Source organism: Ctenopharyngodon idella, chromosome 16 (assembly GCF_019924925.1).
Source record: "Ctenopharyngodon idella isolate HZGC_01 chromosome 16, HZGC01, whole genome shotgun sequence".
Classification (NCBI taxonomy): domain Eukaryota; kingdom Metazoa; phylum Chordata; class Actinopteri; order Cypriniformes; family Xenocyprididae; genus Ctenopharyngodon; species Ctenopharyngodon idella.
In genome coordinates this window covers 15,831,879-15,857,180 of record NC_067235.1, presented here as the reverse complement: position 1 = coordinate 15,857,180, position 25,302 = coordinate 15,831,879, and the positions used below count along the sequence as shown (strand labels likewise).

The 25,302-nt window shown below is 39.5% G+C and overlaps 1 protein-coding gene across 5 annotated transcripts in view; it reads left to right on the top strand.

The window, feature by feature from the left end:
* Positions 1 to 24,335, top strand: part of cicb (capicua transcriptional repressor b) — a 50,930-nt gene extending 26,595 nt beyond the window's left edge. For 2 of the 5 annotated variants that reach the window (XM_051866327.1, XM_051866332.1), the window contains 18 exons: positions 25 to 181; positions 1,194 to 1,302; positions 2,269 to 2,451; positions 2,545 to 2,677; positions 5,008 to 5,195; positions 5,270 to 5,402; positions 5,583 to 5,680; positions 10,552 to 11,410; positions 15,471 to 15,610; positions 15,750 to 15,910; positions 16,102 to 16,283; positions 16,771 to 17,238; positions 17,848 to 18,170; positions 18,631 to 18,785; positions 19,760 to 19,917; positions 20,031 to 20,165; positions 20,264 to 20,389; positions 22,431 to 24,335. In XM_051866327.1, the coding sequence (XP_051722287.1) occupies positions 25 to 181; positions 1,194 to 1,302; positions 2,269 to 2,451; positions 2,545 to 2,677; positions 5,008 to 5,195; positions 5,270 to 5,402; positions 5,583 to 5,680; positions 10,552 to 11,410; positions 15,471 to 15,610; positions 15,750 to 15,910; positions 16,102 to 16,283; positions 16,771 to 17,238; positions 17,848 to 18,170; positions 18,631 to 18,785; positions 19,760 to 19,917; positions 20,031 to 20,165; positions 20,264 to 20,389; positions 22,431 to 22,717 (3,995 nt within the window). In that variant the 3' untranslated portion in view covers positions 22,718 to 24,335. The remainder of the gene's footprint in view (positions 1 to 24; positions 182 to 1,193; positions 1,303 to 2,268; positions 2,452 to 2,544; positions 2,678 to 5,007; positions 5,196 to 5,269; positions 5,403 to 5,582; positions 5,681 to 10,551; positions 11,411 to 15,470; positions 15,611 to 15,749; positions 15,911 to 16,101; positions 16,284 to 16,770; positions 17,239 to 17,847; positions 18,171 to 18,630; positions 18,786 to 19,759; positions 19,918 to 20,030; positions 20,166 to 20,263; positions 20,390 to 22,430) is intronic. The other 3 variants (XM_051866329.1, XM_051866331.1, XM_051866328.1) reach the window with 3 other exon arrangements.
* The last annotated feature ends 967 nt before the right edge of the window (positions 24,336 to 25,302 follow it).

The window sequence follows — 25,302 nt, the reverse complement described above, 5'->3', positions numbered from 1 at the left end:
GAATAACTCGTCTTTCACTTTCAGAGTCTCAGAGCGGGTCAGTGCTGAAGGAGATTATAGAGGGAGCACATAACCCTTCCTCACGCCCCACTCCCTCCGCTGATGAACTGCCCCCGGAGAGAGAGAAGGATGCGGAGCGAGAGAGACCTGACAGTGAAACAGAAAGTGACGTGGATGATCCGTGAGTTGTCTAGTGTGTTGTTTTGTGTGAGATGCGTCATTCTGTTTGAATGTGTTTTGTTGCTGGTATTCCTGTGTGTGGAAAGAGCTGCATAATGGCACCACAAAGAAAGGGAGAACAAAAGCATTCCACTTTCTCCTGTGTCTATGTATGAATGACAGCAGCAAACCAGAGGCAGTTTACATTAATGAACTGTCATCTGAATTCACTTCTCCCACTTGTTTTTCCCCTCTCCTTTATAATTCACATATAAAATTCAGCTCCATTTATAATCATCAACTCATCTGGTACAGTTCCTGCTAAATGCGTTTTACCCCATTAAGCTTATTGTATTATCTTTGCATTAAGGTGTTATTGACATTTGTGAAGCATCCATCTCTTTAATATTGTACACTGGATATTACAGACGTGCTCCGTACAGCTCTGTGCTTTCTGTTTTGGCGGTGGGCTGCAAAGCAGTAGCTCACTGACACTGTGCATTGCAGTTTTCAGTAATTGGCTCAGTGCTTTCTGCTGTATTGTTTTACGGCACAGTGAAGGGCCCTGAGGGTTGCAAGAGTGAAATTAGAGGATCTTTTGAGCCTGTTTTGGACCACAGTAACTATATGGTTGTGACAGTGCAATAATTATCAGTTAAATAATACCAAAATGCTTGTATAATAGAAAAACCAGTCTTCAAAGTCATGTGAAATCAAGTAGAAATACATCATCCTAATATCTCTGCAATTAATGAAATAACTCATGATGATGGTGTGTTGTTCTCACACTTGTTAAAAATAGGCAGCTGGGATCAAATGCTTCCTTTGTAGTCATGCTTGTAGTGTGAGGAATAATATTCCTTGTAAGCCAGAAAGAGAGATTGTTTCAGAGTGAGCTGTTGTGCATGTTTAGTAAAGCTAGATGGGGATAATCAGTATAGTTTTATACTGGGATAATCAACGCATACTGCTGAATCTCCACTAATTCTTCTCCTCAGTTAACATTTAATATTAACTGGCATTTTTGTGTTCAGGTTTTTCCCCGGTGTTCTTCCTGATCCGCCAATTTCTGCGTCTCCTGGAAAGCGTAGATCTCAGTCCCTCAGTGCACTGCCCAAAGATGACAAAACCAGTCCTGGCAAGGTACACGCTTACACATGTACATTATCATTCAAAAGTTTTGGGTCCGAAATCCAATACTTCCCTACTATATAGTATGTGAAAAACAGTACGCCAGAAGAGTAGTATGTCCAAATACATGGTATTCGAAAAACAGTAGTGGAAAAGTCCCTAGATGACCTACTACTTCCGCAGAGATACTAAAGCACACATTCGATGGACACTTTACTATCTCATGAGGCCACGGGAGGGGATTTATGAATGGAAGTGAACTGACACTGCTACTTTACACATGGCAGTAACAATGTGGATGTAGTGTGTTTGAATTTTATTCATACTACCCGTATTCATACTATATAGAGTGTACTTTTTTAATGGCTGCAAAGTAAATTCAAATTCAAATGTAGTACCTACTCAGACAGGACAGGACTTCGGACACAAAGTAAGACTTTTTAATGTGGTTGAAATAAGTCTATTATGCTAACCAAGACTGCATTTATTTAATCAACAGTACAAAAAATACTATTTTCTATTTGAATATATTGTAAAATGTAATTTATTCCTGTGATGCAAAGCTGAATTTTCCGCATCATTACCCCAGTCTTCAGTGTCACATGATCCTTCAGAAATCATTAATATATGCTGATTTGGTGCTCAATAAACAATTATTATTATCAATGTTGAAAACACTTGTGTTGCTTAGTATTTTTTGTGAAATCCATACGTTTTTTCAGGAATCTTTGATGAATAGGAAGTTCAAAACAAAAGGATTTATATGAAATAGGAATCTTTTGTAACAATGTAAAAAGTTTTTACTGCCATCAGTTTAATGTGTCTTTGCTGAATACAATTATTACTTTCTTTAAACAAAAACAAGAAAAAAATCATACCCCAAACTTTTGAACAATAGCATATACTTGCACAGTCTCACTCTCTCGCACACACACACACACACATTCACTCATTCCTTCTTACCCTTTCACTTTACAGAGGGAGAAAGACCACATCCGGAGACCCATGAACGCATTTATGATCTTCAGCAAGCGGCACCGTGCACTGGTTCACCAGAGACACCCAAACCAGGACAACCGCACCGTCAGTAAAATACTTGGAGAGTGGTGGTATGCCTTGGGGCCCAAAGAAAAACAAAAATACCACGACCTCGCATTTCAGGTTACTCAACTGTCTTATGCATGTTTAGACACCTAAATAACCCCCATTAAGTCATTCCAGCCCTTTGTAAATGTTTCTGCCACTCATTCACAGGTGAAGGAGGCACACTTTAAGGCACATCCTGACTGGAAATGGTGTAATAAGGACAGAAAGAAATCCAGCAGCGAGGGACGTGGTGTTCCAGGGGGCAAAGACATCCGCGAGAGGAGCATGTCAGAAACCACAGGTGTGGAACAGGACAAGCAGTGCATGTGAATTATAGTTTAACAACTTTTTAATATCTGAAAGGATTTTGAATATTAATTATATATCGCTTCAGGGCTCAACAATAAGGATTTTCATCCTTTTCTTCTTTTTTCTTTTTCTTTTTCAATAGCCAACAATACTTTTATTGTATGGGTCAAAATTAGCGATTTTTCTTTTATGCCAAAATCATTAGGATATTAAGTAAAGATCATGTTCCATGAAGATATTTTGTAAATTTCCTACTATAAATATATCAAAAATGTATTTTTGTGAGTGAATATGCATTGCAAAGGACTTCATTTGGACAACTTTAAAGGCGATTTTCTCAATATTTAGATTTTTTCTGATATTTTGATATTTTGATCCTAACAAACCATACATCAATGGCAAGCTTATTTATTCAGTCACATATATTTATAATCCATATTTCCAGGAATCTCCAAGATAGTAATACATTGGGGAAAAAATGATGGCATACTTGGCAAAACATTAGTTTTGTAGATTAGTTTATTTTCAGCCCATTCTTACTGGTGCTACCAAGTCATTCTTGCAAGCTAGATAATTGACTTTTTTTTAAAATGTTGACAGATTTGCAAGTTTTTAAGGAATAAAATGCATATACATGATCAAGAAATGTAAGATACAGCGCTGACCGATTAGAGTAAGTTTGGTCTCACACTGGCCTGCCCCAGCCTTGAGTCAGTTTTACTTCAGGAACAGAAGTAAAAATCTCATTCATTTTTTCCAAAGGGGAATTGATTTTAATAATAACCTACTGTGAGCTTTGAGGTTGTTAATCAATGATAAATGCTTTTGTTGAAGCCATGAGCCCACAGCTTATCATATTTAGCAGCACAATTCCTGATGAAAAACTACATTAGCCATGATTGTGCAAAGAAATCTTCACCAATCAAAGAACTGTGTAGAGCAAATGCACCAAAAGAGCTCTCAGTGAACGCCCACTCCCATATAGCACTGCGAATGATGTAACAGAGTCAGTTTTCAAACTAATTCAATATTTGTGTAAATATGCATATTTTGCCATAAACTTGAAATGTTGTTTTATATACATGATCAACAACTTTAAATGAATGGTTTTATACTTCTCCATAGTTTTTAATTTGATTGTCATTGACATTTGCAATGCTTCATGGGATTTTAGATCTTTCCCTCATTAAAGCTGTTAAAGGATTAGTTCACTTCAGAATTAAAATTTCCTGATAATTTACTCACCCCCGTGTCATCCAAGATGTTTATGTCTTTCTTTCTTCAGTCGAAATGAACTTTAGGTTTTTGAGGAAAACATTCCAGAATTTTTCTCTGTGTAGTGCACTTCAACAGTTACCAAGGGGTTGAAGGTCCAAATTGCAGTTTAAATGCAACTTCAAAGAGCTCTACACGATCCCAGCCGAGGAATAAGGGTCGTATCGAGCGAAACGATCTGTCATTTTCTAAAAAAAAAATAAAAATGTATATACTCTTTAACCATAAATGCTCATCTTGCACTGCTCTGCAATGCTCCACGCATTACATAATCACGTTGGAAAGGTCACATGTGACGTAGGTGGAAGCACCGCTTTTTTTCCTCCTCCAACTTCAAAATCGTCCAACATCGTTGTTTTACCTTTTTTTATAGGCTGTTTGACTTGGTCTTTGCACGTTTGCTTTGTAGACACTTGCTCGGTACTTCGCCCTACGTCACACGTGACCTTTTCAACGCGATGATCGCATCGCAGAGCTAGTGCGAGACGAGCATTTGTGGTTTAAAAAGTATACACATTTTTATTTATATTTTAGAAAATGACCGATTGTTTCACTAGATACGACACTTATTCCTCGGCTGGGATTGTGTAGAGCCCTTTGAAGCTGCATTGAAACTGCAGTTTTGACCTTCAACCCTTTGGTAGCTGATGAAGTCCACAATATGGAGAAGAATGCTGGAATGTTTTCCTCAAAAACCTTAATTTCAACTGAAGAAAGAAACTGAAGAAAGAAAGACATAAACATCTTGTGTGACATGGGGGTGAGTAAATTGTCAGGAAATTTAAATTCTGAAGTCAACAAATCCTTTGCATGTCAAAGTTTGTAATGTTGTAGTTCACCTCATAGCTATTTGGTTTTGTTGATGAGTACAAGGCTTTAATAAAGATATTTTTAAAAAATCACTATGGGAAAAATTAATAGCAAAAAAAACTAGATCAAAGGCCGCTGAAAAAGTAGACGGGCACTGTTGCACTCTATTGTTGTGGCCTGTTGTTTAGTTATTACATTGTGAATGCACAAAATACATATCAAATTCTTCTATTTCAGAACCTCCGTCTGTGTCAATGGGGATGGAGCTTAAAGGTGTGGGGCCCGGCATGGTGAGCGTGTCAGAGCGAGGTGGAGGTGAGGGACATGGTCAATTGCCCCGTCCTCGTGCCTTCTCTCAGAGCGCCATGCACAATCTGGAGAGGAGCGAGAGAGGCAATCCACAGGCACTCGCTGAGCTGGCACAGGTATTTGATGTGCACTTGTGTAAGTGACACATTTTCAGAGATTTATGCTCAACTAACTCTTCCTATATTTTTAGATGTGTGGGGATGGTGGTCAGGTTGCAGGGCGGGGTGCTCTCTCTCAGACACAGAGGGGGGTGAGTGAGGACATGACAAGTGACGATGAGCGTATGGTCATCTGTGAAGAAGAGGGGGATGATGACGTCATTGGTGAGTCAGACTTGATTTTTTGAGATGCTTTCTCAGGTCCTTGAGTCCATAAGGGTTTTAAAAATATGTTTGTAAGTACAGACGTCGTACATTTCTTTACCGTTTGTAATTATTTATTAGCAATTGTGTCATTCTGTTGTAACCTTTATTGTTTGTTATTGTGTGTCGTGTCTTATTCAGAGGACTCATATCCGGGTAGCTCCATTGACCTGAAGTGTAAGGAGAGGGTGACAGACAGTGACAGTGAAAATGGATCCGGAGATGAAGGAGAACGCAAGGTATCATCTCACATATTTTATATCCGTCTGTGTTAATTTGTACAAAAATGTGCTCCTTAAAGGGATAGTTCACACAAAAATGAACATTTTGTCATCTTTTACTTACCTTCATGTTGCTCCAGAAAACAATTTAGGGAAAAACTGCTTTTCCATACAATGAAATTGGAGGATGATTTTTACTGTTTTGTTTTTTTTGTTTTGTTTTTTTGGACTAACAAAAAAGTATTATAGTCTGTATGACATACAATTAAGCCAGTGGTTGTCAAACCTTTTTGGTCATGCCTCCATTAAACCTTTAAAAAAATCTGGCTAAAAGTTCTAAAAGCGGAAATATTTTTTAAATAGAAAATGTTCAATGAAAAACACCTGCAATAGTTTCACTTTGTAATGTTGAATTATTGAAAAATATAACAATAAGAGAGAATAATAGATCAGAACGTAACTTTTAATTTAAATAAATGTAAATATTTCAGTGATGCTTTATATGAACAATATATAATAAGTGGCTGCAGTGAGCTCTTTTGACAGTGCCTCATGAGCTCAGCTTCTTATACGTCTTCTAGCCAGAACACGGCAGCCGAGCAGCGAGTTCACAGTAGCAGCTGGTGAGATACCACTCGCTGCAGAGGTGCTTTTTATGGTGAGAAATAGAGATCGACCGATATGGGTTTTTCTATAACCGATGCCGATGTTTAGAGGTCAGGGTCAGCCGATGGCCGATATGTGCTGCCGATTTTTAGGGCCGATATCTTGACGTTTTCCCCTTCATTTGCATGCTAAAATGTCACACTAATAATAAGTGGATGCACAACATTTTTAAACTTAACATCATTTATTGAACACTGACTTGATTTACATAAGTTTTAGAGCATTTATCAAGTTGAATTTTTCAAGTTTGTTGGAAACTAAATGTAAACTTAAATATACATTTAAATAAAATAAATACAACTTTATAAATAAAAATCAATTAAAAACTTTGTCATGTTGCACAGCCTTGTATGCAAGGACAGTGCTAAACTCTTAGTGATTTCTGGCATTCCTGACGGTTAACGTTAGACAGGTTTAATGAGGATAATAACTGTGCGACATATATATATATAGTCATTGGTCGGAACACATCACTTTATTAGGCTGATGTCCATTTTTATTCGCATTACACAGTTGATGGAAACACACGCAGATGCGCATATTCTTGAGCTGAATTTTCATTAATGCAAAGTTGGATGGAAACCCGGCTATTATCTGCATCAAACCATGCTTCCGAACAAATGTCATACACTTCTGCGCAGTGGCGTAGCGCAAATCCGCGGGGCCCCCCCGCGAGCCGAAAGTCCGAGGCCCCCCGAAGGAAGGTTCAACCAAGAAGGGGAGCCAATGGATATCACACAAGAAGCAACGTGCAAACTTTGCGAAATGTTATGCCGGTAAAAGCTTAACCTCGGTCAGTATTCAAAGTGAAAGTAAAAGTGACGGAGCTGCCTGACGCTGCAGTAACGGAGCATTTTCTCTCAGAGACCAATTTCAACATAATATGCTGATAACGGTATATAACTGTCTTAATTTATTCCATAATTTCCTTTGTGGCCCGTACATATAGTGAAAAAAATGAGAAGAATTGTATTTCATGTTAAACAGCTTGTTTTTTTTTTTGTTTTTTTGTTTTTTTTAAAGTTGGTGCTTGAAGTAGCCTAAAGCTGCTCTTAATTTTCATTTATGAGTGCAGTGTTAGGAAATATTATAGACTGTTAATAATTTTAATTATAGGTCTAATTCATTGTATAATAGACCTAAAAAATGTTTAAAACATTTTCAAAGAGGAGCTGATAGCCTAATCTTTTATTATCCTCACAGCACGTCAGTTATTCAGTGATGCGCTGTGAAATTATTGTGGGGCAAATTTATTATAATATTAATTTAATAATAAAAGTAGCTTACCTAATAGTAATAATAATAGACTAGAAGAATGTAACATGCTTACATTAATTGGAAATGCCAAATCGTCTTAATATTGCCAATATTTGTCGGAGTAACGTAGCCCTCAATCACGCTGCAGTGTTTGTCAGAGCTGCCCCAAGCACAGAGTGAAATTCTCCGACTCCGATACAGGAAAAATAAAACTTATAACATTGGGGCTAATATGTTAACAAGCAAGCTGCTGGTAGTTTTGGACTACAGTCCTTAAAGTTAACTACAAGTAAGCGAACCTTCAACCAGCTGTAGCATTATGCCAGTTCCCGACGGTTCTATGCTATCCGTTGTTTCTTTCACTAAGTGAAGCAACACTTCATAGTTTACTAGTAATATATAGTAAATATATGGCCATAGGACTTTGAAATATCAGAATTTAAGCCTTAGGCTACCTTTATCTCCCAGTACTGTTGTTGAATCTTCCAAAAGTTTCAATTCACATGCGGCAGCAGCACATTCCACCGCACCAATAACACAGGGCTGCCCGCGGACGTGCCTGGCTTTAAATCGGCGCTACTAAACACGGATATCGGTCGACCTCTAGTGAGAAACTTCTATGTCTGGCTTGTTCAAACAGCGACAAGTCAACGGTCTGAAGAAGAATGATTCAGTGCAACCCTCACCTTGGCAATAGAATTGACATTGGCTAGTAAATTGTTTAGTTTACTCACCAGACTTGTATGTATGAATGAAAATGTATGAATGCATATTTCTTATTTTGACAGAACTTAGGGCTGGTTGTGCTTGAGATGTTGGTCATTCAGTGTTTCTGTAAAAAAAAAAAAAACTAACAAGAATACTGATACGATTATAATACTACTACTAATTCTACTACTTGTAACAATATAAAATATGCCAAGGTCTGATGAGCTGCTGGGTTAATGAATGTTTTGACAGGAAAATACAACAAAGAATATAATTTGCATGTAGCGCATCAGTTCTACGTGGTATGTAAGACTCTCTCGCTGCATGTGTGAGAGAAACACAGAGTGCTCTCAGCAATGTATCGGCGAATCGGGTGCCTTCACACTACAGTTTACAGTGCATTGAATATGCTGCCATTGAGAAAAGTTGCAATAGCGCACTTTAAAGACAGAGAGCGAAACAGAGTGTTCAAGGCGAGTAAAAATATATCTGTGCTAAACTTATACTTAGCCTCTAACTCTGGCAAGTGAAATCTAACAATTTATTATCCAATGGCTAATGATAGACATTATTTATTCGGCTAGCATGAAAATGTAGTCACATATGTGAGAGACATTGTAGAGGGTTGAAGTGGAATTGGCCTTCGGTGCTGATTTATAAAGGCAGCGCCAACCGCTATTCACGCACTTTAACACCATTGCAATGGCTGTTTTCTGTTTCGTTTTTTGTTTTGTTTTTTGTTTTCTGCTGATCTCCCCCCCCCCTGCAGTACCTGTGCCCCCCGTGGAAATGACATTTAGGAGCTACTGTTCAATGTCAGTGAGCAACCACTGAAATAAAGGTATTTTTCTTACACAAATCTATCGTATAGCTACCGAAGACTTGGAACATAAAGCACAAGTCATAAGGACTATGTGTTTGGCAATATACATCACTATCCACATGTGAGTGTGTATGGAAAGAGAAGCATTCATACTACAGGCCTGTTCACACCAACAAAAATGTTTGTCATGAAAATTCATTTCAGTTTTCACGTCATTTCAAACTGATGCATAAAAAACGACAGATGGGCCTAATGAAAATGCAGAATCACTCTCTGACAGTAGGTGACACTTATAAATGCAGTTCTGCTCATAAGTTTGCATACACCAGAATATGTATTTAAAGCCGGTGGGTGTTAACTTTTTGAATTGGATGATTGGGGTAAATTTTACTTTTGTCATCTCATGTAGCTTCTAAAGGGCAGTGCTAAATAAATAAAATAAAAAAGAACTCTAAACAAAATGCATCGTGTTGCCATCTTGAGCATCATTTTCACCTTCACCTAATAATTGTCCGTGAGTCCCTCAGTTGTCCACAGTGTGAGATGATGGATCTCAAAATCATACTGTTGAAAGGTTGGTTAAATATGCAGAAGATGGTAGAAAACCAAAGAATATAACGAACCTGGTGGATTTTTCTGAAAACAGTACAGTTTACTGCTCGGGACAAACAAGGTACTCATGAAAAACTATCACAAAACATAAAAACAGTTGTTGATCATCCAGGTAACAACAATATTAAGATTCAAGGGTATGTAAGATTTGGAACTGGTTTATTTACGTAAATTCAGTCAATATTTTGTCTTGTGGATTGTATATTATGTGAAACAGCTTATTCAGGACAGTACTAAAAAAAAATAACATGCAATTTTTATGATTGCTAATAATTTTTATTATTTTGCTAATATTATTAACATCTTGCAAATTCTTGCAACATCATTTTGTTACTGACATGAGGTCAAACAGTATTTTTTTGTTTTAAACAAGATTATAACACCTCTGTAAAAAAAAATTCAGCTGCGTTGACTATGCAAATGTTGGTGTTGGTCTGAACAGACACATTAACAGCCGTTTATTCAAATTAAAATGTTTATCACGCTGAATTGTTGCACCAAACATTTCTTTGTTGTGCACAGGCTTTAAATAAATAAGTAAATAATTACAGTGAATAAATAATGACAGCATTTTGGTGAACTATCCCTTTAAGAAGAATACAGTCCCACTAAATAATGTGAAATGTAGAACACTTTGCTCTCTGTAGAACTAGAAAATTGCTTGTAGTCTTTAAGCTTTTTCCAAAGTTAATTATTAATGAAGTTTACAGAAGGCCATTACACAGTATTTTTATTAACTGGTAAAGGATCTGTGTCATTGCATTTGCCTGCTGCCTTTGGTAAATTTATGTTCTTCTTTTTGCATGTTATTCTTTTTCATCAGAGAGTTTTTGCTCCAGTGATTTGCTCCTCGTCTTACGGCCCTGGTCATGGTCGGAGCGTGTCTCTCTCCTCCTACCCCACTTCTAGACGCTTTAGCGACACTTCCTCGAAAAGAAAACGAACAATGGAGGGAGGTGATGGAGAGCGAAGGGAAGGTGAAGGAGGTGTGTCCCAGTCTTCTGGAGGTCAGTCCATCCTGGTCAGTTCTGGCGGGGGAGTGTCATCAGTTCTAGGAGCGGTGAGAGTGGCGTCCACTGTCGTCACTAATGTGGTGCGTCCTGTGGTCAGCACACCAGTGCCAATCGCCAGCAAGTCCCCACATGAAAGGAAACCTGCTCCGCCCCAGACACAGCTTCTCATCGGCCCTGGTGCCACAGGAAACACAGCAACAGCTTCAGCTGGAGGGGGTGGGTACTATTCCTCATCATCGCCCAATCCTGTTAGTGCATCAGCAGGTCAAGGGGGGCTGGTGACCAATCTAGTTTTGGGAGGCACATTCCAGGCTCCACCCACTGTACAGCTTGTCACACCTCCTCCTCCACAAAACCCAGCCTCCCCAGCATCGGCCCCGCTTACTCATAGTAACGGTCCGCTGCCTCTGCCCGTGCTGCAGTCACACATTCTCCCCTCCGCCTCATTAGGGCCCTCGTCAGGCCAAAAACCGATAACACAGGTCCAGTACATTCTCCCTACCCTCTCTGCCAACAATCCCAAGAGCCCCTCTCCTCAGCAGGCCAGTCAGCCAACCAGTATCTTCACCTTACCCACAGCTCTGCCCACTCACGCCTCACTGGCCAACGGGAAGCAGTCGGGGTACGTCTCTAGTCCTGCTGTGGGAGTGGTTAGCCCAGGAGCCAGAGGTGAGGATACACACATTTAATAAAACATTGTGAGAGCTCTAATAAGCGTTAAATACATTACCATATTAATAGAGTGCTGCAGGGATGACATCAAAACTCGGAAGACTATTTCGCCAGTGGTTCCTTTTTCCTATGGGTTTTATAAAGGGGTTATTCAATTTACAGTATCTCACATAAGTGAGTTACCCCTCACATTTTTGTAAATATTTTATTATATCTTTTCATGTGACAAGACTGAAGAAATGACACTTTGCTACAATGTAAAGTAGTGTCTAAACCGCTGGCCACAAAAGTGAGTACACCCCTAAGTGAAAATGTCCAAATTGGGCCCAAAGTGTCAATATTTTGTATGGCCACCATTATTTTCCAGCACTGCCTTAACCCTCTTGGGCATGGAGTTCACCAGAGCTTCACAGGTTGCCACTGGAGTCCTCTTCCACTCCTCCATGACGACATCACGGAGCTGGTGGATGTTAGAAACCTTGCGCTCCTCCACCTTCCGTTTGAAGATGCCCCACAGATGCTCAGTAGGGTTTAGGTATCCTCAGCTTCTTTAGAAAGGCAGTGGTCATCTTGGAGGTGTGTTTGGGGTCGTTATCGTGTTGGAATAATGCCCTGCAGCCCAGTCTCCGAAGGGAGGGGATCATGCTCTGCTTCAGTATGTCACAGTACATGTTGGCATTCATGGTTCCCTCAGTGAACTGTAGCTCCCCAGTGCCGGCAGCACTCATGCAGCCCCAGACCATGACACTCCCACCACCATGCTTGACTGTAGGCAAGACACATTTGTCTTTGTACTCCTCACCTGGTTGCTGCCACACACTCTTAACACCATCTGAACCAAGTAAGTTCATCTTGGTCTCATCAGACCACAGGACATGGTTCCAGTAATCCATGTCCTTAGTCTGCTTGTTTTCAGCAAACTGTTTGTGGGCTTTCTTGTGCATCATCTTTAGAAGAGGCTTCCTTCTGGGATGACAGCCATGCAGACCAATTTGATGCAGTGTGCGGCGTATGGTCTGAGCACTGACAGGCTGACCCCCCACCCCTTCAACCTCTGCAGCAATGCTGGCAGCACTCATATGTCTATTTCCCAAACACAACCTCTGGATATGACACTGAGCACGTGCACTCAACTTCTTTGGTCGACCATGGCGAGGCCTGTTCTGAGTGGAACCTGTCCTGTTAAGCTGTATGGTCTTGGCCACCGTGCTGCAGCTCAGTTTCAGGGTCTTGGCAATCTTCTTATAGCCTATGCCATCTTTATGTAGAGCAACAATTCTTTTTTTAAAATCCTCAGAGAGTTCTTTGCCATGAGGTGCCATGTTGAACTTCCAGTGACCAGTATGAGAGAGTGAAAGCGATAACACCAAATTTAACATACCTGCTTCCCATTCACACCTGAGACCTTGTGAAACTAACGAGTCACATGACACCAGGGAGAGAAAATGGCTAATTGGGCCCAATTTAGACATTCTTACTTAGTGGTATACTCAACTTTGTGGCCAGCGGTTTAGACAATAATGGCTGTGTGTTGAGTTATTTTGAGAGGACAGCAAATTTACACTGTTATACAAGCTGTACACTCACTACTTTACATTGTAACAAAGTGTCATTTCTTTGGTGGTGTCACATGAAACGATATAATAAAATATTTACAAAAATGTGAGGGGTGTACTCACTTCTGTGAGATACTGCATGAGTAAAATATGGTCTGTGGTAAACATAACTTGATGACACTTTTTGTTCTACAATAGACATTTTTGCTACAAATCTACAATTGACATTTTGTAAACTGCATACACTCATATCCCAAAAGTTCTTATCTAGTTATTAAAAACATACGTTTTTTAAAATAAACATAACAGCTTCAAAATGTATGTTTTTGATATGGGTGTGTGTAATTTACGTTGTAGAGCAAAACTTCTCTGCATCGTCAAGTTATGTTTACCACAGACCCTATTTTACTCAAATGTAAAAATCCATAGGAAAATCTCGTGAGAACCACTGGCGAATTATTCTTCTGGGTTTTGACGTCATCCCTGCAGCACTCTATACTTTTTCTATTTGAAAACAATAGCCACTTTCATACATGAAATCTGTTAAATTGCAGTAAAATTCCCGGATTAGCTTTTTTATCATCTGAAACATGGTGCGACCTCTATTCTGAAGCAACTTATATAATGCTATTAACGTCAAGCACTCAAAATCAGTTGCTTTTTCCACTTTCAGGCCAAACGGTTCTAACATTAGTAAAGAATGGTTATGGTTATACACTATATTGCCAAAAGTATTGGGATACCCCTCAAAATCATTGAATTCAGGTGTTCCAATCACTTCCATGGCCACAGGTGTATAAAATCAAGCACCTAGGCATGCAGACTGCTTCTGCAAACATTTGTGAAAGAATGGGTCGCTCTCAGGAGCTCAGTGAATTCAAGCGTGGTACCGTGATAGGTTGCCGCCTGTGTAATAAGTCCATTCGTGAAATTTATAAATTTATATAAAAACACTAATAAATTTTCCACGGTCAACTGTTAATGGCATCATAACAAAGTGGAAGCATTTGGGAACAACAGCAACTCAGCCACGAAGTGGTAGGCCACGTAAAATCACAGAGCGTCAGCGCATGCTGAGGCACACAGTGCGCAGAAGTCGCCAACTTTCTGCAGAGTCAATAGCTACAGACCTCCAAACTTCGTGTGGCCTTCAGATTAGCTCAAGAACAGTGCGCAGAGAGCTTCATGGAATGGGTTTCCATGGCCGAGCAGCTGCATCCAAGCCTTACATCACCAAGTGCAATGCAAAGCGTCGGATGCAGTGGCGTAAAGCACGCCGCCACTGGACTCTAGAGCAGTGGAGATGTGTGCTCTGGAGTGACGAATCACGCTTCTCTGTCTGGCAATCCGATGGACGAGTCTGGGTTGGGCAGGTTGCCAGGAGAACGGTACTTGCCTGACTGCATTGTGCCAAGTGTGGTGTGGAGGAACTTGACTTGACCTCAACCTGATAGAACACCTTTGGGATGAATTAGAGCGGAGACTGCGAGCCAGGCCTTCTCGTCCAACATCAGTGCCTGACCTCACAAATGCGCTTCTAGAAGAATGGTCAAAAATTCCCATAAACACACTCCTAAACCTTGTGGAAAGCCTTCCCAGAAGAGTTGAGGCTGTTATAGCTGCAAAGGGTGGGCCAACTCCATATTAAACCCTACGGATTAAGAATGGGATGTCATTAAAGTTCATGTGCACATAAAGGCAGGCGTCCCAAAACTTTTGGTAATATAGTGTATTTCCACTTGAGCTAGGTTCAGCACAGCACGATTACAAACCGTTCTTGGCCTGGAACTACCTGGTACAGGTAGTGAGTTAATAATAAAGTTAAAACAAATATCTGATCATCCTCCATAACGTGGTCGCTTTTTACATCTCATGTGTGCATATCATGCTGATGATCAAATTTGTCACGCACTGAATGCATACTTTAACATACACGTAAAAACTGAAGTATTCTCTGTGCTTAATTTGACAATGATAAAATAATCATAAACTAATTTTTTGAGACAAGGAGTTTAAAGTGGCCGAAGTAACTCTGCGGCATGTCAGAAATGGAAACATGTCAACTGAATGCATATCTCACCTACTACGGACACACAATTGACACTTGCAGTGTAGACAGCTTTATGAATTACAATCGGAGGGATTTAATTCCGATGCACCACTTGTGTCTAGTGTAGACGGGGTATTTGAGAGAAGACGACTTTTCTCACAGATAGCATCAAAATGGAGCTTTACCAGTAATGTCGCAATTTCTTATTCCAGGAAATTGCTGGAGCTGTTCACACATGATTTCTAAACAGAAAAATGCTGTTAATTTTTAGCAAAAGGCTGTATGTGTGAAAGTGCCTATTGTCTTTTTCATTGTATTATTACATTGTAGCATCATGTTGGCTTTGGCTTTTAGGTACTGTTCTCCATAGTTTTGTGCTATGCCAGATAAGACAGTCTGTGCAAGACCCAATTATTTTAAACACTCTGTTCTTCTTTTTTCCCTCCTGCAGTGCAAACACAGTCACCAGTCTTGCAGGGCAAGATGCTGGTTCCCATGGCAACAGTGAGGGCTGCTCCTGCCCCCTCTCAGCAGTTTCCCTTGGTAGCCCCTCCTCTTCCTGTTCAGAATGGAGCACAGGCAGGAAGCAAGGTGAGATCCCAAATGGGGAATTCTTAAATAACAAATTGACACTGAATAGCCAGTAGAACCATTCATTAAAAGTGATGCTTATTATTTGTGAGTGTTACCTGTTTTAATCAGCATGTTGTCCTGTTTCCTTTCCGTCTAGATTATTCAGATTGCTCCGATGCCTGTCGTCCAGTCACAACTCCCCTCTACGGGACCAGTGCAACCTGGGAGCCCTTTTTCTGTTACTATGGGAACAGCTACAGTGGTCGCCCCAGGCTCTACCCCGTCTCAGACCGTGCTGCTACCGCCCCCACCAACAAGGTATATTGCACACTCTCACAGGCATACTTATACTCACCTAGCTGCATAAGCACAAACATCTCCCCCACTCTTATTTTAACAACTCCTACACTCCTGAAGTGCTGCAGCACTAGAGAATAACCCTGCCTTGCTGCTCTCATTATAAAAGCTGTCTAATCTGGTTTCTGTGAATATCACTTTTTCTCCCACAGAATCACTTATGTACAGTCCACTCCTGGGGTTCCTTCTCCTCTGCCATTAGTTTCCACCACAACAGGCTCCTCTTCTCAGACAGCTTCAGCAGCACCTGGATCTGCTTATGTGCAGTCACCCTTGGCGACCTTTGCAGCGATCGCTCATCCAGGACAAACTTTGGTGCAGCCACTGATTGCAGGTCAGTTGACTTATAATTAGTATAATTTAATACATTTATTTCTTGTGAATTTTAGAGAAGTGTCATATGATCCTTCAGAAATCATTCTAAAATGACTTTCAACACATTATTATTATCAATGTTAAAAACAGTTGCTCTGCTTAATGTTTTTGTGGAAACTGTGATACACCTTTTCAGATTTATATGCTGAATAGAAAGTTCAAAAGAACAGCATTTATTTAAAATATTTTGTAACAATGTACTCTTTACTGTCACTTTGATTTATTGCATTCTTGCTGAAGCAAGCTTTTTAAACTTTTTAAATGTAGTGCAAATAATAAAACAACTTTCCCCACACTTTATGGACTTAATTTCAATATTTTACTTTTTCAAACAAATCATCATTCGAATGATTGCAAAAATACATCAGAAGGGCCTGATCAGTGCTATAATAATTAAAATTTGCATAATGAACATTTGTAAGGTGTATTGTCTTCTGTTTCCCCAGGTCAGCCATCGCTGCTGGCCCCAGCACAGTCTCCCAGTGCCCCTCACGCTCCTGCCATCACCGCCATCTACACCCCTACAAATGTGACCTTGGCAACTGGTGTGGTGTCTATGGCGACAGTGTCACCAAGTGTGGTGTACACGGTGTCCAGTTCCTCTGGCCTATCTTCACACATCCTTCCTAAACACACCACAACTAACTCCATGACCTCTGTAACCTCGGATAGGCAGGGGAACGTATCTGCACATTCTGAGAGACAGTTGCACCAGGAGAGAACACTGGACCGGCAGCACACAGACAGTCCGGGCTACACACAGTCCTCTGAGAGACAGACAGAGAAGGTCTCTCTCTTACAGCCAGACAAACAGTTCCAGGTCCCGAGTAAGGGCGGTAGCAGCTCAGTTGCGCCTTCACAGGGCACCTCAGTGCCACTGCAGCCTGGAAGCCCTGCTCAACCCTCACATTCTGGTATGATAGACTTTTAAGAGGCCATATTATACCTTTTTACAAAGTCTTGCTTTTGTTTTTTGGGTCTACTAAAATAGGTTTTCATGCTTGAATGTTCAAAAAACACATTATTTTTCACATATTTTACATTGTTGCAGCACCTGAACCAGTCTGTCAGTAACAAATTGTATAGTTCCAGTCTCAGTGAAGCCCCTCCTCCCGAAAAGCGCACTGTGCGCTGATTGGTCGACTGGACCAGTGTGTTGGTTAAATGTCACACCCCTTACCATAACCGCATGTTTCAACACACTACTAACGCAAATCAACCAGGCCTCACCCTTTTTTGCGTATGCCTTGGGCAGGAATTATTTAAATGAGGAATATTGTGTACATTCTCAGAAGAAAACTCAAGACTACAATGGAGTTCAGAAACAGTGCTCATTGATATAGAGAATAACTCTTGAGCTTTTTAACTTTGCAGACCTTTTTCATGCTCAAACAGCAACATTACACAATAAAGAAAGTTAAAAATGTAAAAAGCATTACAGGTCCTCTGTTTTCATGATGGTGTTGCAGCCCAGTGGTGTTTACTTTAAGACTACACACAGCCCCTCTTTTCTCTTTCAACAGGCAGTGCTCCGGGGACACCCAAACTGATCGCAGCAAGGCCTCCTCAGAAAGTGAAAGCCACAGTGGCCAACATCCCTGTGGGCAGTTATGATGGAGGAGGGAGAGGCAAAGAACGAGACAAGGAGAGGGACAGGGAGAAAGAGAGAGAGCGAGAGAAGGACAAAGAGAGTGGTAGTCGGTTCTCATTTGAGATAGACAAGGCAGCTGAGACGAGTTCCCCAGCAACGCTTCCACCAGAGGAGGGGTCCACTGAAGCCCCCACCCACTCTGTAGCGGAAAGTGGTACCTATAGTGGACGTGGCAAAGAAGCAAACGCTAAGGAGGTTAGGATCATTAACTTGACTGTCAACTACATGAAAAACAGAATGATTAATAGTAGTTATATATTGTTTATTATACCAAAACATTCCCCCGGTTTCACAGACAAGGCTTAAGCTAGTCCTAGACTTAAACGCATGTTTGAGCTGTTTTAATTAAAAGCAACTTGTACTGACATATCTTTAAATATGTCAGCGCCATTGTTTTGTCTCAAGATGTGCACCAGTAATGTTTTTTTTTTTCTAGGGTATGTTTATAAAAGCTACTTAAATACCCTAATTGAACTAATGCCTAATCCTGGCTTAGGCTAAGCCCTGTCTGTGAAACTGGGCCATTAGGTTTTAAATATCACTCAAATATCACTAAGTGTGCAGTAGGCAAAATAAATAAATAAGTGTAAGTGTTTTTTAATAGTAATTGCTTTTGTGACAATGCTCTGTTATTCTGTTTTTTTACTATACTCAGGCTGATTGGAAGGACTCCCACCCTTCTTCTCCATTACCTCCTCCCTCTGGATCAGATCCTGCCCCAACTCAGTCTCATGGTGATAAAGATGCACCACCTAAAAAAGTCAAGGCCCGCCCCCCACCACTCAAACGACCATTTGATTCTGTTGACAAGTATGTTTTCTGAAATATGACATCATTGGTACTGATATGATTTATTTCCAGCTTAATGTATCTATAGTCATCAAAAGTCTTAAGGTGCAGTCTAATTTATACAATTTCTCAGACAAAAAGTCAAATTAATTCACTTTCAAACCAAGCAGCTTTCTGTTGGTCAGTGTGGTAAATTTGTGACCAACTTGAACCCGAATTGAAATCTGCATGTGGAAATCTTTCGCCCTCTCGAGAAAATCCGAATCATGTGGATTTCTATTGAAATTATTGGATTTTATGAAAATTAGCTGAACAATGCAGTGTTTCCCACAGGATTTTGTAAGACTGTGGTGGTGGACCTCAGTCCCCCTTTTGCAATTTGGTAAGGGCACAAAGCCATATTGCACTTTTGATTTTAGTTCATTTGACAGATACTTTGCCAAAGCAATGCCGCAAAACAACGTTAGAGACCTTTTATGTTATTATTTTAAAATTTTCGGTTCATTATTAAACTGTGGCGGCACAGATTAGATTATGGCACCACAGTCTAGGTAAATAATGGGAAACACTGTAAATAATGGGAATAATGGGAAACTGTAAATGTGACTGCACCTGAAGACCACTAGAGAAAATCCTAATTAGAAACAAATTTTGCATTGCTTTTTTTTTTTATATATATATATATATATATAAAAGTTTTAGTGAAAAAAAAAATATTCAGAAATGACAGATTTTAGAATTTTAGGATTTCTTAGTGATTCTTAATACTTTTTGTACAAAGGAGTTCACATGATAAGTGTCATAAATTTGCTTATTTGATTAGTGACAATAGTGCAAAATCATAAATATTATATATAAAAAAATGTTATTAATTGGATTCCTATTTATATCCAGGTTTACATGTAAGAAATTACAGTTTTTCATGCATTCTCAGACTTCTGTATCCCACTACATGTGCAGATTGGTCAGAATCTTGTGATTGGTCATGTGTGCAGGGTCCTGTCAGAGGTGTACTTTGAGGAGCGCTTTGCAGAGCTGCCAGAGTTCCGTCCAGAGGAGGTTCTGCCCTCTCCAACCCTACAGAGTCTGGCCACCTCCCCACGAGCCATACTGGGCAGCTACCGCAGGAAGAGGAAAAACTCCACCGGTGAGAGTAAGATTCAGACTTGAATTATTGCTCAGTGTATATAGGTGCTGGGTCAGTTAATTTGTCCCTGCATATCAAATCAAAAATCATCTAGCCTTCAATCCCACTTCTGTATGCAGACCTGGACTCGTCCACAGAAGATCCTATCTCTCCAAAAAGGAAAAGCCGCCGCAGATCTAGCTGCAGTTCAGAGCCCAACACACCTAAAAGCGCTGCAAAGTGTGAGGGGGACATTTTCACCTTTGATAGGCCAGGTAATACTCCACTACCCATGAAACCTTCATAATTCTGCAGCCCATATTGCACGGATTCATCTACATTATAATCATCCTTCTCCCTCTCTCTGGTAAAGATGGAGAGGATATACTGGGGGAGCTGGAGTTTGATAAGGTGCCCTACTCCTCTCTCAGGCGAACTCTTGATCAGAGGAGAGCTCTTGTCATGCAGCTATTCCAGGAACATGGCTTCTTCCCTTCAGGTAATGCACACACTTGTTCAGAGTACTGTACCACCCACACAGTTCACAGACAGCACACATACAGCTCATAAGTGAAATGAAATACAAATCATTCACAACACTATCTGATTTTATGGAAATAACATAATTCATTAGACACACAGTTTTCATCCAGGGGCTCCCTGCACAGATACAATAAAAATATGCAATCTTCTTTTAAAATAGAATCTAATAGTAAACAAATGCAAATTATTAACGCATTTAACACACCCGCCCCGCCCCAGACCTACCTAGTTCATCTTACATTTCATAAAGTTGATTGGTGACGATTGATTTGGCATTGATGGCATGATTTTAAACAACAGTACAATAAATAAGAAGTTAATATTGTTATATTTTAGACACAATATTGTCTGTTTTCTAAATTTTAATGAAAATATTACCTATAAGGCCAGAGCAGAACTGGTGTGAGTCTCCAAGCAACACACGCTCAAAACACAATCATCATTATTAAAAAGTAGCGAGACTAAATGATCTTACCAGTGCTGATGCCACTCTTTCTCCTGTTGTGGTCTTTGATCTTGAAATTAGCTGATGATAAATAAAATGCAGCATATATGTTTCTTTCATTGACACGAACTCTGTTAAATTTGCGTATAGCGCAGGAATTGAAGATTATATCCATTTCGCTGAGACACATTTATGTGGCCAGGTGTAAATGGGATCAAAATATTCAGGTAGATGAATGACCCAAAAAAAACCAAATTGGGCTCAGGTGCGGGACAACAAAAAAAAACTATTGAAAAAAGAAATGTGAAGTCCGCACACTGAAAATAACTGCTCCAATAAATAATTTATTAAATAATGCAATGTTTCGACCAACAGGTCTTCATCAGGCACATTGTGTAAATGGGACCGTTTTAAAACATCAGCTATCCGATCAGTAATTACGCATAAAGTGACCAGGTGAAAAAAGGCCCAATGATTCAATTGCACATTCATAAAGAGAGCCATTTACTTCATTCCTAAATGAATCAGCTGTTTGAACAAATCAAATGAATGAATGACTCAATAACTTACTCATTTAGACTCATTCAGTTTTAGTTTCTTATTTAGAGTATCATTTCATTAAAAAAAATTATTTCATATTTCCATATTAATAAAAAGCCCCATTAAAGGTATAGTTAACCCAAAAATGAGAATTCTGTCATCATTTACTCAGCCTCATGGCCGTTGAAGCCTAAAAGTTTGTGTAATAAATTCTATGATGAATGCTACTCTTTGTAATGTCTATTTGTTGCTATTCTCATTTTACACAATAATGACTTTAAATTATCTTTTGGGGGTAATTTTTGCGATTAAATACATTAATTGCAATTAAATACATTAATAAGTCGCCACATAGTGTAATTAATTTCATTAAAAATGTCAGTCGCATATATATATCATTATGCTGTGCTATATATGTATCATTATACTTGCTTGCGGTACATACTGGCTCTCCATAGACTAGATGAGGTGAAGTACTAGATGCAGTAATTCCAATGAAATGTAAAAATAAATTTATGAAATGACAACTATCATGATTAATAACTGAAATTTATAATTTTTTAATAATAATAAATTGATTTAATAACTGATTACTAGTTTAATCACGATCATGCAGCCCTATCTTCTGTTGCCTGTCATAATGTCATTTTTCTTGCCATCAAGTGGTTGAAATCAACAAGTATGATTTCTCTTTTTTCTTCTTTTTCACAAAATGTACTGAAAAAATACTGTGCTGTGAATGAATCATCAAGCATCAAAAAAGGATGCAAAATCAACATAAAAGTGGTCCATGTGATGTTATTATAAATCTTCCGAAGCATTATGATGGCTTTGTGTGAGAGACAGAACAAAGCCTTTCGCTCTTCTTTATGTTGGCTGAGAGTCTGAGTTGGGCATCCCTGGGAATGAAAATCCCTGCATTAGTCCAGTTTAACCTCTACTTTTCGGTTTCTCTCTCCATCTAATGCTGTCTTTCTCTCCCCCTTCTGCCCCTCTCTGTGTTGATCAATAGCTCAATCTACTGCTGCGTTCCAGGCGCGATACGCTGATATCTTCCCCACTAAAGTGTGCTTACAGCTCAAAATCCGTGAGGTCCGGCAAAAGATCATGCAAACGGCAGCTCCATCGGAATCGGCCGGCATTTCAGATCTTTCCTCGTTACCGGGACCTTCTGGGGCGGCAGCCAGTGACATAGCTGTAGGGGCAGACCCTCAGGAAAAAGAGGCCGAGCGAGAGGGTGAGCAGAACAGCCCGGAGGATCCCAGAAACGCTGGCGACTCACAGGACTCCACCAGATGAGGTTGACGGGCAGGCGGATGGCTTGAAGACCAGATGTCTCCCCTCAACGTCTGCATGATCTATATTTGTTGTCTTGTCTCTGCTATGACCACCTCCGAAGGTCATAGAGAGAAAAAGCAAGAGCAAAATTTTCATGTGTATGGAGAAGATGAGGGGAGACGCCTCAAAACGCTTTGGGGTTTTGAAACTTTACAGTATTTTATGTGACAAAATTATGAAAACTTTACATTTGACACACACAGACACTTGCCTACATAAACACAGACACTCTTGAATTTACAGCATTATCCTAGTCATTAGGCTTCCTTTGGACTTTGAAACTAGAGGACTGTGGGCCTGTCCTGTACACCAGTGAAGTCACAGTGCTGCTGATGTCTCTAGAAAGGCGGGATGTATGAGGGCACCCAATCCATTTTCAGACTGAGTTGTGTTCATATGGCCTGATTGGCAGTAGCTTGGCCACAGGTTTTTTTTTTATTGGTTAATGGGTTACTGCCAGTCATTGTGAGGCGGGCCTCCATTGGCTGAGTTTAAGTGATAATGAAGACTTATTGGACTTTTATTTTTGATATTTTGTGTTTTTTTTTCTTCTGTGGTGTTTTAATTTTTGAAGACTTTTCACGGAGAGCTTTGTTAAGGCACTGAAAACCTTCGGTGAGGGACTCTGAACTGCGCGCTGCCATTCAGAAACCTTTCGTCCTATGATTGGCCTTAGTGGTTGTCAGTCAAACTGGAGTCATTCCAAAGCCTCTGGCTAGCCATGAAGGAAAAGGTCATGGAAGGGAAGTCAACAGGCACATTATTGCCATTGATTTATGTTTTTCCATATATTAAGAGATTCCACATATTTAAACATTTCTTTCCCTGCCTTTTTTATTCAACTTTTCATGAGCTGGTGAAGCACAGAGCAATGAGAATGTTGGGAATATATTCTTAAGAATTTACCATAAGAATTTTATTAACTTTTTAGAGAAGAAACTTGATTTTTCAACACGTAATGCTACAGGTCATTATGTTATAAAATCTCTCATTATTACTGTTCTTATTAATGCTTTGTTGTTCTTGTGGATCTGATCCTTATAACCTATATATACTGTATTCCTAATAATATACTCTTTCTTTAGCAGAAACAGAGGGTTGAGTTCACCCTCTTCCCTCGCTTCTAGAGGCACTTCCACTACCTTTTTTTTTTTTAACATTTTTCTCTTTTGCTCTTTATCTTGGTATTCACAATGTTTTATTTCTTACCAGGAAGTAATTACATAGGCCTTTGTTGTAAGACACTCCAAACATCTTTCTGATAGTTGTACACTTTTATTATTATTATTATTATTGTTATTGTTAATATTAATTTGATTTGCCACTTACATTCCTCCCCTTCATTCCTCCTCCTGTCACTTTATCGTTCTTTCCTCAATCACTTTAAGGCTGTAAGGTGGGACTGGGAGGACATCAACAGTGATCTTCTCCTGCACGCTGGTCTTTGTTGTACATAAATACTGTAAGACTCTACCATCTGAATAAAGAGCAAAAGCATCATTGGAAGAAACAAAGCCAGTAACAGGAAAGGAAATTGTAAAACAAAAGGAAAAATAAAGAAATATGGTTATAAACTGTTCTTATGGCGTTACCTTGTTTTGTTGATTTACATATAAGAGAAATACTTTATACTGATACATTCTAAATTTTAACTGTATCTCTCAGTATACAAATAAATAGATGTTCAAAGAAACAGCCTCTTCTCTATTATAAGTAAATGAAAAAAGTAACTCTTCACTGGACAGTGATTGGGTGATGTCATAGATGTGCGTTTTGATATTTTTTTTATTTTTTGGAAAGCAACAATGTGAGTAAAACACTGATCTGTTTTTGTGTCTGATTCTGGGATGACATCTATGTAAATGCTCTTTTTGGACTGGGGAAGAAGTTTTGAGTTCTGAAGGCTTTCATAGGTCAAGCTATTAGATGCTTTATGTGATTTTTAAGAATAAAGGGATGATGGGGTGTTTCCATATGCAAGTATTAGTTACATTGTGGGTATTTGGTGATTTTCTGCTGTACAGGAAATCAACCTACAAAGACAATTACAGTATGGTGAGACTTAGATTCCATGTAAAATCAAAACATTTAAAGAGATTTATTAAAGTTCACTCAAAAAAAGTTAACGTACTCCCCCCTCACACTGTATGACTTCTGTGGAACACAAAGGGCCTCATTTATAAAATGTTGAGTAGAAATGATCTTACGATCATTTCTCAGATGTGCGTACGTGTGATTCACACAGAAAACGAGCCTACGCCTCTTTCAGATGTGAAATCTATAAATCGCAAATGATCTTAAACTTGCGGGCAGCTGAGTGGTTTCAGTTTCTCCGCGTTGTAAACGACACCTAATTAATGTCATTTACATATAAAAGATCACCAGTCATCGTCCAAATCCGTTCATTTAGAATGGCGAGCTGCAGGAATAGCTTAGATTTCCAAAAACCTGCAGTAATCTGACAATGAAAAGTGCGTACGTCTGCTCAGACCCTGATGTGACGCTAAGCACTTTTCCACGTCAAAGACCGTTTTTATAAATATGAG